Below are 12,877 nucleotides of genomic sequence, written 5' to 3'. Positions count from 1 at the left end.
GTTGACAGGTCAGCGAAAGAACAGCACGCCTGGTGTCTGTGTGGGGCCAGAGAGCCAACAGACATCATTCACGTTTATTTAAAGTCTTGTCTTCAATTGAAGCTATGTAAGCCTGCAAGCATATATATTGGTGCCCATTATAACTGTGGACTTGATTTGTGGGTAAAAAAAAGAAAGAATTTTTGAGCTACAACAATAAAGAGGAACGCATTTCAGAAAAATATGCTTTGCGATATTGAAAAGGCAAGGTTTTTGGGTCCTCAGGAGCCAAATCTCGAGGACAGAGTGACCGAAAATCATATGATTTTAGGATACCCACACATAATACAATTGGATGCAGTGCATCACATAAGAAGTTCTTTACACAGTCAAAAGGTTATCCTGAAAACCTGGTGTGGTTGGGTTCCCTAGGAGTGAACACTTCAAAGAGTGAAGGCGCATTGCAAAGTGAAATGTTTAAGCCAGGCAAGTCTGGCTCTTTTTTGCTGATGCTCTCACCTGCCAGGTCACCACTTGGTTAAAGCTCTGCTTGTGAGTTGTTGCAGACAGCCACCTTTTGACTGTGAGCTTTTCTGAGACCCTTACCCCTTGCGTTTCCTCCTCAAGATCATGATGAGAGTAAGATGTAATATGGCTACCTGCAGGTAAAAGACATTCACACCTAGTCGGAAACACTGGCTTGTGCAAAAAAATAGGTGTCTGTGTCAAACATATCAGTGTACGCACATGTGTGTCTTTAAATGCTTGCAATGTGGGCCAAAATAAGGACGTGAACGCTGTGACGCTTCTAAAGATAGATGAAATGCATTTTCAACTTATTGTGTGAACTACATTCAGAACATAAAGAAAATGACTAGATCCTGACCAAAGGGTATGCCCGAGGCACATGGTTGGCAACGCAAATCTACAACAAAGCATACAAACAATAATACAGCTTTTGCCCATAGAAGGGATTTCCTCTTTGGAGGCTTCACTGATGCATGTCTGTAGGCCGGGTGACCATCCTGCTTCCTCAAAGTTCTCAATGGTACTGAGTAAGAGCGGCAGAGCTGACCCTCCTGCATAACTTCATCCAGATTTCAAAGCTTTCTCCTGCTGGACTGACACGTAGTTATGACTTTCCCTCTGGTTTCTTGTCAAAGCTTAAAAACAAACACAAACAAATAGAAGATCATGATTTGGTACACTACACAACTCATATCATAAGTGTGATTGGTGGACTGGGTGTTCCCACTTTAGTTTAGCTTCTGGGTGAAACCCAGCATGATGATTTCTCTCCTGTGTGTTCCCTACTGTGGTTTAGGCTCTCGGTTCAATTCTAGGTACTTCCCATCCTTTCCGGAACTAACCTACTCACCTTTCAATCTACTAGAACCTTTCCATCCCACACTGAGCACCGACAGCCGGCAGCTTTATGCCTACCAGCAGTTCCCCATACACATTAGCTTGTGTGGAGCTGCTCAGAGCTCAGTGCACGCCCTCCTCCTTCCACAATAACATCTATTCTGGTGTTCACATCACTACAAACCACCTACAAACGGTACCAGCACTCAGGGCACGGTACTTCTTGCCCGCATTCATTAACACCAGACATCTCGCATTGGCATCTTCTCCCAGCCTTACTCGCTCACACCCACTCTTCTTGTAAAACCAAGCCCAATGAATACTTTACATTATGCTACAGAATATTTTATTTGATGTGCCACATCACCTGTGCCTGCCTGCTCAGTTTGTATTGTTTTTGCAAACCACAGAAAACACAGAGCTCTGTAATGGGTTCTTTTTTGTTGCCGCCGCTTGGTTTGATGGAGACTGACAGCTCTCCTTTAACTTGTTTTTTGACAGTCCACCAATAAACAAATATTGGTTTCGCAACAAACGTATATGACACCTACACAAATCTTAGAATGAGGAGGAGACAGACCAAACTTTGGGACATTTGCACACTTTTGCTTTAGCTGCTCGATTGGCTCTCATTGAGTTCTAAATTCCCCACATCCGGTATCTTTTCTGTGTCCATTTTTTCTGTCCTTAGCTTTTTTTCTGGCCCTCCGATGTAAAATCGGACTTTTGTGTGTATTTGATTAAAGATAACACATGAAACTTTGCACTTGCAACGAAAGGTGTGGTTGACCAGACCTGGCACAGGATTCTTTTATATCAAGTTTAAGAAAGGCCTATTGTGCTGTTTTAGAACATGCATTGAAATGCCCACCCACTGTGGGTCACTCCCGTCCGCCACACACCTGTAGTTACTGGATACCAGTCAATATTTAAATGTCGTGTAGATTATTTAAATATAGACCCCCTGCAAAAAGAGAATCCAAGTATTACCATACCATTACAATTCAAGCATTAAGACTTTCCTGAGTGTAAAACACACACACATGTTCACTCTAATCTATTTAAGTGTATTTCATAACCTCATAATAAAACATTTCAGCATATAATTACACTAAAATTTCACCTAAAAACAAATAATAATTTGATTTTGGTTAGCTCTACGCGCTTCGGGGAAACTCGCGTTCCTCAGGAGCAATCATTCTTCTCTAGACCTTTAATATTCTTCATTTCATGGCGGGATCTATGGTCTAAACACATGTATATCACATTAGTATTGCATATTACAATAATTCTCTCCACGTGGCTATAAACTTCAAGCACCTCTTTTTTCTGTCATGGTTTGAGAAGCACTTCACCTGGTAAGGATTAAGGTGTTGAGATTACACAATTTTTGCAAATGTAATGCCTCAAAAATAATTTTGTATGGGTAGAGGAACCGGTACCCTGTCAAAGAAAAATGGCTAAGGTTAAAGAAATGCCACGATTACCATATAGATTACTTAGTGACAAAGTCAATTGTCTAAAGATTTGCCACAGACTTTGTGAAAGTAAGGCAACCCTATGTTTTTTCGAATTGGGCTTCTCCTTAAGTCCCCAATATCCCTCTGGAGTGTTTCAAAGTACTAACCAGGACTATGTGCAATCCTCTGTCCTGCCTCTGTAACCGAGGCACAGCGTACATATTAGCCATTGACATACTAGCGGGGGAAGGCGGGTGGGACCTAAGGAGGAAAGGGAACTATGGACAATGAGTACTCTCGTCACTATGGTGAGTAACTTTAATTACTCATACGTCCCGTCCCCTTTCCGAACAAGAACATAGGGTGGAGCTGTGATAACCTGCCTTATATCTAGCATGAAGCAAAAAGGTTATTCAGAACCGCCTGACCAAACTGCATCGCCCCTGGAGCTGCTGTTCAGTGAGCAGTGCTTACAGAAGGCTGACGGAGTGGCCCAAGGGGCTGGTTTGCTGATGACATCCCAAGAAGCATGTCGCTGAAACGCGACATCCGTGGCCTTGGCTCTGACCGCATGGGCATGAATCCCTTGAGAAAAAGGTCTGCCCATGGCCGTGTATGCCTCTGAAATGGCCTGAACCATCCAACGGGCGATGGAAGCCTTGGAAGCCAGAGAGTCGGGGGAGGAGCCCCCAAAAGTCACGAACAATGCCTCAGACTTCCTGAAGGATTTAATCCGAGAGAGATAAAACTTGAAGACACTCTTGAGGTCCAAGGAATGCAGGGCCCTCTCGGTCTCTGGCTGCGGGTTGAGGAAGAACACCAGACTGGCATCATCAACTAGCAGGGCTGCTCTAGAAACTTGCTGCATTATCCTGAAACCCCTCCCTAAAAACTGCCATTTCCCAATCTGAACTTAGAAACACCCAGAACCAGATGGTGCCGGCTGCAATTACGGTGACCCTGACCTCTCAGCACCTGGCGGCGCCAGCCGCTTCCCTGGCAGCCATGTAAGCCATGTTTTCGCGGTCTGAAGCACTTGTGTACGAGCACGATAGAAATAAAATATCAATATCAATATCCCGGACCACACACACTATCATACACAATCATGACCCTGGTTTACCACAAGCACAATAGCTGAATCACAGCCATTCATATATCAAATTACACAGGATTGATGAGTCACTGCACCTGGCATGTACGGGAAAACAGGCAAATTGCACTCACAGTAGTTGAGATGGAATCACCACCATCGCAATTGGACAGATTAGGATGAACTGCAGGGAATTGTCATGGGAGGACGTGTGTCATGGCCGAGTAGGCCAGGTAGGGGTCCCAAGTGCAATAATCTAGGAGGACAATCAAGAACCAGCCCCGGAATCGCTTTGGAAGGAAGGGGGGAGGTAGGCAGGTATTGCACAGGTATGAACTATAGGATGTGCTGCCCATAGTAAAGGTAACAACTGAAAAGATTCAGTAAGCGCTCGATATCTGGGTAAACTCACCACATTATCCGCCTAGAAGAACCTGGAAGTGCAACCTGTGCTACTCTTTTTTCAAATAATTGGAGCATAGACTGTTCCTGTCGCTAACCATTTGTATTGCAGACGCAAGAATCGACAGAAGAAGCCAATTACCTAAGCAGGCTCAGAATTCTGCAGGCAGGCAGAATTTTCAAAGCACTTATGACGGGGGCCCAATCGTTTTAACATCTTGAATCATCGGTTACCATGACCCTGAGCCCTAGCAGCCTTGCAGATCCACTAGATGCCTGTTTGGCCTACTGGCTGTCGAAGCTGCGCAAGAAAATCCAATGTCCAGCCGGACAGTCCAAACGGCCAAGCCTGGGCTAAAAATCCACCCAATGGGCAACCCCAGGGGCCACCTGAGCTGTCCTCACCTGCTTGGCTTATTGGACACGAGTGGACCCTTGAACCCACAACTCAGGAAGCAAATGCATGCTTCTTGTTAATGCAACATTTTTGGTCATGGTCTGAACATTTTATATAATTCATTGTGTAGGTCCCCATCCACAGTGCCATCCATAAAATGGAACTTAAAAAAGAAGCATATCATTATTGTAACAACAACCGCAAGCACAGAAAAAGAGGGTTGGGTGGGAGGGATAAGTTTGCGAATCGATCCAGGCAGGGTCGGATTGGCCCCTCGGCCTTTCGGCCCGTGGCTGGGCCGAAATCGTCCCTGGGGAGTGGGGGCCGGTTTCTGGCCATGCCTGGGCCAGTTTGGAAGAAGAAAAAAAAATGATTATTCTTTTTCCCAAAAAGCCTTTCATCCTTCTTAGGTTGATAAATGAGTACCAATACAGGTTGTGTGATATTGTATGCATATTTGTTTTATAAAAAAGAGTGTAATCTTAAGTGCTATACAATAACATATCATTTGGCCTTGGACATCTGCTTGGATTCACAGTAATTTAGTGTACTTACGAACAATGTCATCAGAGGTCAAGGGTCGTGAGGTGAGGGGTGGGCCACTTTTTTGAGGCGTGGGATGGGCCACTTTTTTTTGTGTGACCGGGCCTATTTCTTGTCCCAGTCCGACCCTGGATCCAGGACAGGAAGGCGTGGGACAATGGCAGTAAAGCAAGAGGAGGATTCCTGGACCGGACCGACTTATATACATGGTAAGAGCTAGACCCCGTTGCCGAGCCCCGTGCCCCACTGCCCCCTGGAAGTCCCACTGAATGAGTGAGCCCCGTAATGGCCGACGAGGCAGCCCCTAATGGCACCGCTCTTGCAGGTCCATGCACGCGTAGTATGCCCCTGGCTTGAGAACATCATATGTACAGTAATTCACAAAAGGATAACACACCATTTTTGGAATAAAATCACCAGCAAATTCTGATAGGTACGTATAATGCACCACTTTGGTGGACACGCCTGCAGGGGACTATGCACTAGGAGTGAGGTAGTCACTACAGTGAGTAACTTTGTTATACTCCTACGTCCCGTCCCCTTTCCTCCATACTTTTGGGGGATTAACAAGCACTCCTCACAGGAAATACGGGTGGATGGAACCTCCTTACTGAAAAAAGTTTTAAGAACACCCTAGCCCAATTGAGCATCGGCTCTGGAGCCCAGGTCTAAGCAGTAATGCTTACCAAAAGCTGGTGGGAAAGCCCACGTAGCTGATTTGGCAACGGTTCGATATGCTTGCAGAGCGACCAATAGATAGGAGGCAATGAGGGGAAAGCATAAGCTTTCATGTTGACCCACAAGTTGCAAAGAGGACCACCTCTAGCGTGCCCCATTGCTGGAATAGTTGGAGATGACATTGCTGTTCATCTCACTCGTAACCGATGCCGAATGGCCACTGAATTAATCTTCGGTCACAGTGAGGTGACCCGGGATGTGTGGAGCCTACAGCCAAAACATATACTGGATGGCCCAGCCCAAATTTGTATGGCAAAATCCATAAGGAGAGGGGTGTCTGTGACGCCCGCTTGTTGATGTAAAACCTCACTCTAAGGGAGGTATTCAAAATGGCCACCATGGCCCACTGAGGTTGGGCCGGAATTATCACACACCAGGGGCGAACTGCGTCACAGGAGCAAGTGAAGCAATAGTCTCCCCAGGGAAGTATTAGCCTCTAGTGGAGGATCCTCTGCAGAGCCGGTATTGGAAGGTCGCCCCCTCAACAGAACTTGTATCACCACGGCCGCGCACACAGAAAGGCTTAGGGATATACCTTACAGCCAGGACCCTCGATGAAGGACTCTCAATTCTGTTGGTGACCGATTTAGCCCCAAGCACGGGAACCTCAGGTTTAACCCTGGTCCTATAGCCAGCTCCATAAGGGCCTGGAGCCAAGACTCGGTACAGCTAACTCCAGATGGAGAAGCCTCAGGGCGAACCCTGGTATCAAAAGCCACAGCAGAACTGGGGTCAGCCTTAGCCCCAAATGGGGAACCTTGGAAGAATATCCGGTATTGGGGGACCGTTGCGGGGCCCCTCAGAGGAGTTTCCCGTGCCTCTTGCTGAGCCGAGACAAAAAGGAGTACCCGAAACTGAAGTTTTCTGCTCCCACAGAGAACCGCAGATATTTCATATGCGGGCTCCAGATAACCGCAGATATTTCATATGCAGGCTCCAGTCAGAATGTCATTTACGCATCCTGGAAGACCACCACACTGCGCCAATCGCTTTTCTGAAGAAGGACTTTATTTGGCAGGGCGTGATTAACTTGAATTTCTCTCGGAAAGATCGAAGATAGTGCGCAGGCCAGCCTGGTTGAGCACTGTGAAAGGACAGCAGTACTAGCCCCTCCCTTGCTCCATGAAGGGGACAGGTTCCCCTGCTCTGAGTTATAGAAGTTTCTGTACCTCTGCTCTGAAGGAAAGAGCAATCCGATCTGTCGGAAGAGAGGTTTGAAGGTTGGGGTAGAAGGAAAGGGCAAGCGAAAACCCACCTAAACGATGGACAAACCCCACCAGACTTGGGTGATGGTTTGCCACACCTCCAGATGAGCCACGATTAGTCCCCCCACCTAAGTGCAGTGTGACTGACAAAAAATATAATTTGGTGCTTTGCCGGCAGGGAGAGCATCTGTCCCTGTAGAGGAGGCTGATGGGCGAGAGAAATACCAACCACCTTGCCGCTGAGGCTTAAGGCAGGGCTACTAACCGGAGATTTAGATCGGCACGCACAGTGACCCTGAAAACCCCGTGATCCCAGAGTAGGACCGAGTCTGGAACCCTGACCTCTGTGTACAAGGGGCCTTAGCTGAAGCTTTCTCCAGGACCGACAAACGGGTCTTTGTTTGTTTGTTTATTGTTTATACAGCATGCTACACCCTAAGGTATCTGGCCGCTTTACAAGACATTTTAGGATACATAAGTACATACAAGTAGAAATTGATACAGAGTAGAACGTCAGAAGGTAGTAAGAACATAGAAGCATAACAGTTAAGTACAAAACAACTCAATGTGCACGGATACATTAGTCCGTGAGAAGGGCGATACATAAAAGAGGTTGTTCGCAGATGTTTTCGTAGGTACCAGCAGGGGGCCAGTGGAATCTAGTTTATAGATTCAGGCAATGGAGGCAGTGGTGTCATTGGTGAGGAGCCATTTTATGATGTTGGACCTGAAGCTGTGGAGGTTAGGGTCAGTACGTAGGTTAAGTGGGAGGGCATTCCATGCCAGAGCTGCTTGTACCGGCAAGCTGGTACCTCTGACTCTTTTTAAGTTGAAGCGTGGCAAGATGATGCAGAAGGAGTTAGCTAATCTGGTGGGTATGGAAGAAGTTTTTAGGGCGATTTTGTCTATCAAGTATTTAGGGGCAGCATTATAAAGACATTTGTGGGAGATAGAGATACGTTTAAAGTAGATTCTATCCTGGATAGAGAGCCATTTGTGGCCTTTTCTTGTTTCAAAGATGTGGTCCTTTCTAGGAATGCCCAGGGCGGTTCTTAATGCATTATTTTGCAAGGTTTGAAGTTTGTTTAGCACTTGTTGATTTGCTCCTGCATAGTGAGTATTGCAGTAATCAAGTTTAGACAAGATTAGTGCCCGTGCCAGGATCATGCGGCTATTAGTAGAAAGATAGTTTTTACATGCATGAATAAGTTTGCAGGTATAGGCGGTAACTGTCGCAGTTAACTTGTTTCCTAAGGTTCAAGGCTGCATTGAGATGGAAGCCTAGGGTTTTAGTTTCCTTGGCCGTAATAATCAGGTTGCTGTCTATATTGAATGAGGTGTATTTAGGGTTAAGTTTTTGAGATAGATAGGGGCGCCTAGTATGAGAATTTCAGTCTTCTCGTCATTCAGGCATAGGCTGTGGGTGGCCATCCAGGCCTGAATGACGAGGTAGATTTTGTTTAGTAGGTCGTTGTAAGAGTCGTAGTTGCCAGATAGTGGGATCAGTATCTGGGTGTCATCTGCGTAGTTGTTGTAGATGACACCCAAACGGTCCAGTATGTCGAATAAAGGTTTGATAAACACATTATATAATGTGGGGAAAACGCACGAGCCTTGTGGCACTCCACAAGTGATAGGGATGGGGTCGGCTGCATCTGTCGGAGAGAATACTCTCAGCATTATGTTATTTAAGAAGGATTTAATCCACGTTGCAGCATCAGGAGAGAAGTTTGCTGTTGATGACAGATGCTCACAAAGTATATTGTGGTCAACCAGATCGAAGGCAGCAGAGAGGTCTAAAAGCAGAAGAAGTGCGCATTGTCTGTTGTCTTTTATTAGGTCTATTTGCGTTTTCAGATCTAGTAACGCTGTTTCGGTTCCATGAAGGGGTCTAAAACCAGATTGTCTGAGCCCTAGAAGATTGTTAATCTCTAGGTAAGTCTGGATTTGGAGGTAGGCTGCATTATTGATGATTTTGAGTAGGAAAGGGACTGTATTTATTGGCCTGTAAATTAGTTGGGATGGTAGGGTCGAGAGAAGCTTTTTTAAGAAGGGGTAGTATCATGTGTCTTTCAGGTTAGTGGGAACCTGGCAAGATTTAAAAGAGGCATTTATTAACATGGTGCTGAAGGGAGTGAGTTCCCTCACTGCATCTTTTATGATTTGGGCACGGCAAATGTAACCTTGGCAACGTGAGGGTTTCAGAGAGTTTATCATTTTTGCGACCTCTGTTGTAGTGACTTGGGCGAATTTGAATTCTGGTAGAGTATTGGTAGGGATGGTGGTGTCCGGATTCTAAACTGTGTCGATGCCATTAATGTTAAGTCTCTTAGAGGCAATTTTCTTTTGGAGGGCGGTAATTTTGTTGGCCAAGGCGTTTTGGATGCTGGTGCACCAAGCTTTGTTTTTAGGTTGGGAGTCATCCGGGGCTATGGGTGATTCTAATGCCCTTAGGATTCCAAATAGTTCCTTGATGCTGGAACTGGCATTTGATCCTGTCATTGTATGTTTCATGTTTAGTTTTGATGATATCTGCTTTGTAACGAGCTGAGATTTCTGTGACTCTGTCTTTGTTCTCCTTAGAGGGTAAATTTTTCCCTGTGGCCTCACATTTCCTTTTTTCAGACCTCGGGGCTTTCAGATGTGGTGTATACCAGGTATTGAGGTGGTCTTTGGGTTTACTCTTACGAAGTTTCAAAGGGGTGATGGAGTCTAAGGCTATTGTCAAGGTATTATTGAAGAGATCTATTAGTTCTCCAGGATCTTCAGAGTTGTTGGCGTTTAGTATTGGGATTACTATAGGGGTTAATTTTTCAGCTGTAATGTTCCGCTTGTTTCTATTGAGTAGAGGAGGCGCAATGGTCTTGGTTATAGGGGCCGGATGATTATGATGGTGAAAGCGATGAAGGAATGGTCGGTTCACGTTTGTGGTTCAATGGCGGTAATTACAGTGGCACAGTTATGGTCTGCTAACCAATCCAGTGTTCGTCCTTTCGTGTGGGTAGGTTGGTTGATTGTCTACGTAAAGCGGAGTTCACTTAGGGATTTTTCTAAAGATTTAGCAGCCTGGTCGTTAGGGTCAGATAGGCCTATGTTAAAGTCACCTAGTATTAAAATGTGTGACGTTAGTTTGGTATTGTCTGAAAGCAGTGTGATAATGTCCTCCTCGAAGTCTCCTAGGGGGCCGGGAGACCTATATATGAGGTGGACAGTAAGGGTGTTCGAGTGGGAGGTTGTTATTTTAGCTGTGAGCAGTTTGCATGATTTGAGTGAAAGGGTGGTCGAAGGTCTGAGTGCCAAATTAGTTCGAGCTATGAAGGCAACCCCTCCGCCTTTAGCATTTTCTCTGTCTGCTCGGGTGATGGTGTAAGAGTCTGGAATAGCTAGCATGAGAGATGGCCCTGCGGCGGCATGAAGCCACGCCTCCGATACTGCTAAGAAGTCAAGATCGTTGTCATTAATTAGGTCAGATATGTCAGTTGGGTGTGCAACTACAGATCTTGCGTTTATCAATGCACCTTTGATGAGGAAAGGCTTAGTCTGAGCTGGTGGATGAGGTAAATTGGATTGTGATGTAGGGGTCAGTGGTTTGTCTCGCTTTATTTTAGGTTTTTTTAAAAGTGAGCAGGTGGTGGTGGGGCATGGTAGGCTCTGCGTGGAGCTGGGAGGCATGTTAAGGGTAGGTATTTTCTCCTGGTAAATATTGACTAGAGGCGCTGCAATGGTGAACCTAGATGCAAGTCTTTTATTTCTATAGATGCCACGGCAAGGTTGATTCGGAGTAGGTTTAGTGGTAAAGCGCTCAATCCATTGCATGGGGGTGAGTGTGGAAAGGCTGTTGAGGCTGTTTTGCTTCGTTTGGCAGCTTTCCAGTTTTGGAATCAATTTAGGTAGGAATGGGGTAGGTTTGATGGAATCCGAAGGCAAGATTACTTGTAGAGGAGGGAGAAAGGGTATCGGTTTGGCATTGCAAAGGAAGGACATTTTCTTGGTGAATTGGGAGGCGAGCGGCACTGCTAGCAGATGTTGGCACAGTAGAAGGAGGCGTAGTAGTGCATCAATGACTGGCTTAAGGAGAACCATAATGAGATCACTGATTAGTTGGGCTGGTGAGGGTGCGATGCAAGTTACCTATTACCAAGGTAGCACAAGTAGGTACGAGGCGAGGCTAACAGAAGTGGGTTGCTGATGTTTAGTAGAAGATGACATTGAAATGTTGATTACAAATTGCCAGCATAAGCCACACAAATGGAGTGAACATCAGTTTGCCTCTAAGAGGTAGTCTATGTTTAGTGAAGAATAAGGTAATGTCAAAGTGCTTGACTAAACGCAAAGGGTACAACAACAAGAGAGGCTAGGTGCAGATTGCTAGGGTAGGGTACAATGCGAGGCTAAGAAACAGTTATCGAAGTGAGGTACAATATGCGCTCAGTACACACTGCAGACAGTGTTACAGTGCAGACCAAGGTACAGATGCTAAGTCAAATGCAAAATACCAACATTAGGCACAATAATAGGCTGTAAGGTAGTTTGCCCACGTGAAGTGTAATGTATGCTAAGTACAGATAGCAGCAATGTCGCAGTGCTTGGTTAAATGCAAGTTGCTGACCTAGGTTTGGCGAGCAGTCCGGCACGGAATGCCGGTGTGGGGTACAGTGAGGGACTACGAGACTGTTTGCCAAAGTAAGGCACAATATGTACTCAATACACAAAGCAGGCAAAGTTACAATATGGGAGGCGATGTGTACTCAGTGCACAAAAATAGGCAGAGCAAGCAAAGTTACAATATGAGCAACGATGTAGGCCAGGCGCAGCTTACCATTGTGAGGCAAGGTGTAAGGGCCTGTAACGCTCACCTGATTCCCGTAGAGGCGCCAGTCTTGACTGGGCGTATACCGTATCTTCAAAGGTGATGTGTAACACACGGCTGGCTCTTTGGGCTGGACCTCTGTGCACTGTATGTCTGGCTCGAAGGGTAAGATGTCTGCAGATAGAAAATGTGGGATTAATGAATTGGGTTATTGAATGTCTCTCTCTTCTTCCCTTTCTCTTCTCCTGTAGAACCCCAAAGGTTAACGCTCTCACCTTAGGTAAGTGAACGCCGTGCTCTCCATCTGCCTCGAGGCAGGGTGCTGTAACCAGTTTCTTCACTGGATAAGGGGAGCAGGCCTCTTGACTTCCGTCGTTTACTGCACGAACGGTAAGTTTCGAGTAATTCTAATGTCTTTAAAAGTAAGCGCTTGTTGCCTCCTTCACGATGCGCTCTAACTGTCTTTTTATTTTGCAGGTACAAGTTTGGGGCGGCTGCAGGGTGCCGGAATACCCACTGGGTTAGATGTGGAAAGGAGTAATGGCACGTGAGTATTAAAAGTCCCCAATGTCTTTAAACGTACCTTGTTTTGTCTTTCAGATGCGGGATGCAGCGCCGAAGGCCTCCGGAGCATGCGAAGAGTTGGTAAGCTTTTGTCTTTCAGATGCCGGAATGCAGTGTGAAGACCTCCGGAGCGCACGAAGAGTAGGTAAGCCTTTCAGATGCCGGAATGGAGCGCGAGGCGTTGGTGACAGCCGATGGACCATGTAAGTGAAGAGCTGTCACTGAAGACCGTAATGCTAACCTGTTCTTTCTTGTCTTTATAGGTGTTGCTGAAGACTGGATTCAGAATGGTAAGCCTTTTTCCTTAGGCCCAGGAACAGA

General features: G+C 46.0%; 1 protein-coding gene across 10 annotated transcripts in view; it reads right to left on the bottom strand.

Moving 5' to 3' along the window:
* Positions 1–779: 779 nt before the first annotated feature.
* The window catches only part of PRUNE2 (prune homolog 2 with BCH domain), a 743,862-nt gene continuing 731,764 nt past the window's right edge, over positions 780–12,877 (bottom strand). For all 10 annotated transcript variants that reach the window (XM_069625908.1, XM_069625910.1, XM_069625912.1 and 7 more), the window contains one exon: positions 780–1,142. In XM_069625908.1, coding sequence (XP_069482009.1) covers positions 1,112–1,142 — 31 coding nt within the window. In that variant the 3' untranslated portion in view covers positions 780–1,111. The remainder of the gene's footprint in view (positions 1,143–12,877) is intronic.

The sequence above is a fragment of the Ambystoma mexicanum genome, chromosome 6p (genome assembly GCF_040938575.1).
Source record: "Ambystoma mexicanum isolate Mex_15411 chromosome 6p, UKY_AmexF1_1, whole genome shotgun sequence".
NCBI lineage: Eukaryota > Metazoa > Chordata > Amphibia > Caudata > Ambystomatidae > Ambystoma > Ambystoma mexicanum.
This window is presented reverse-complemented; position numbering and strand designations above follow the sequence as displayed.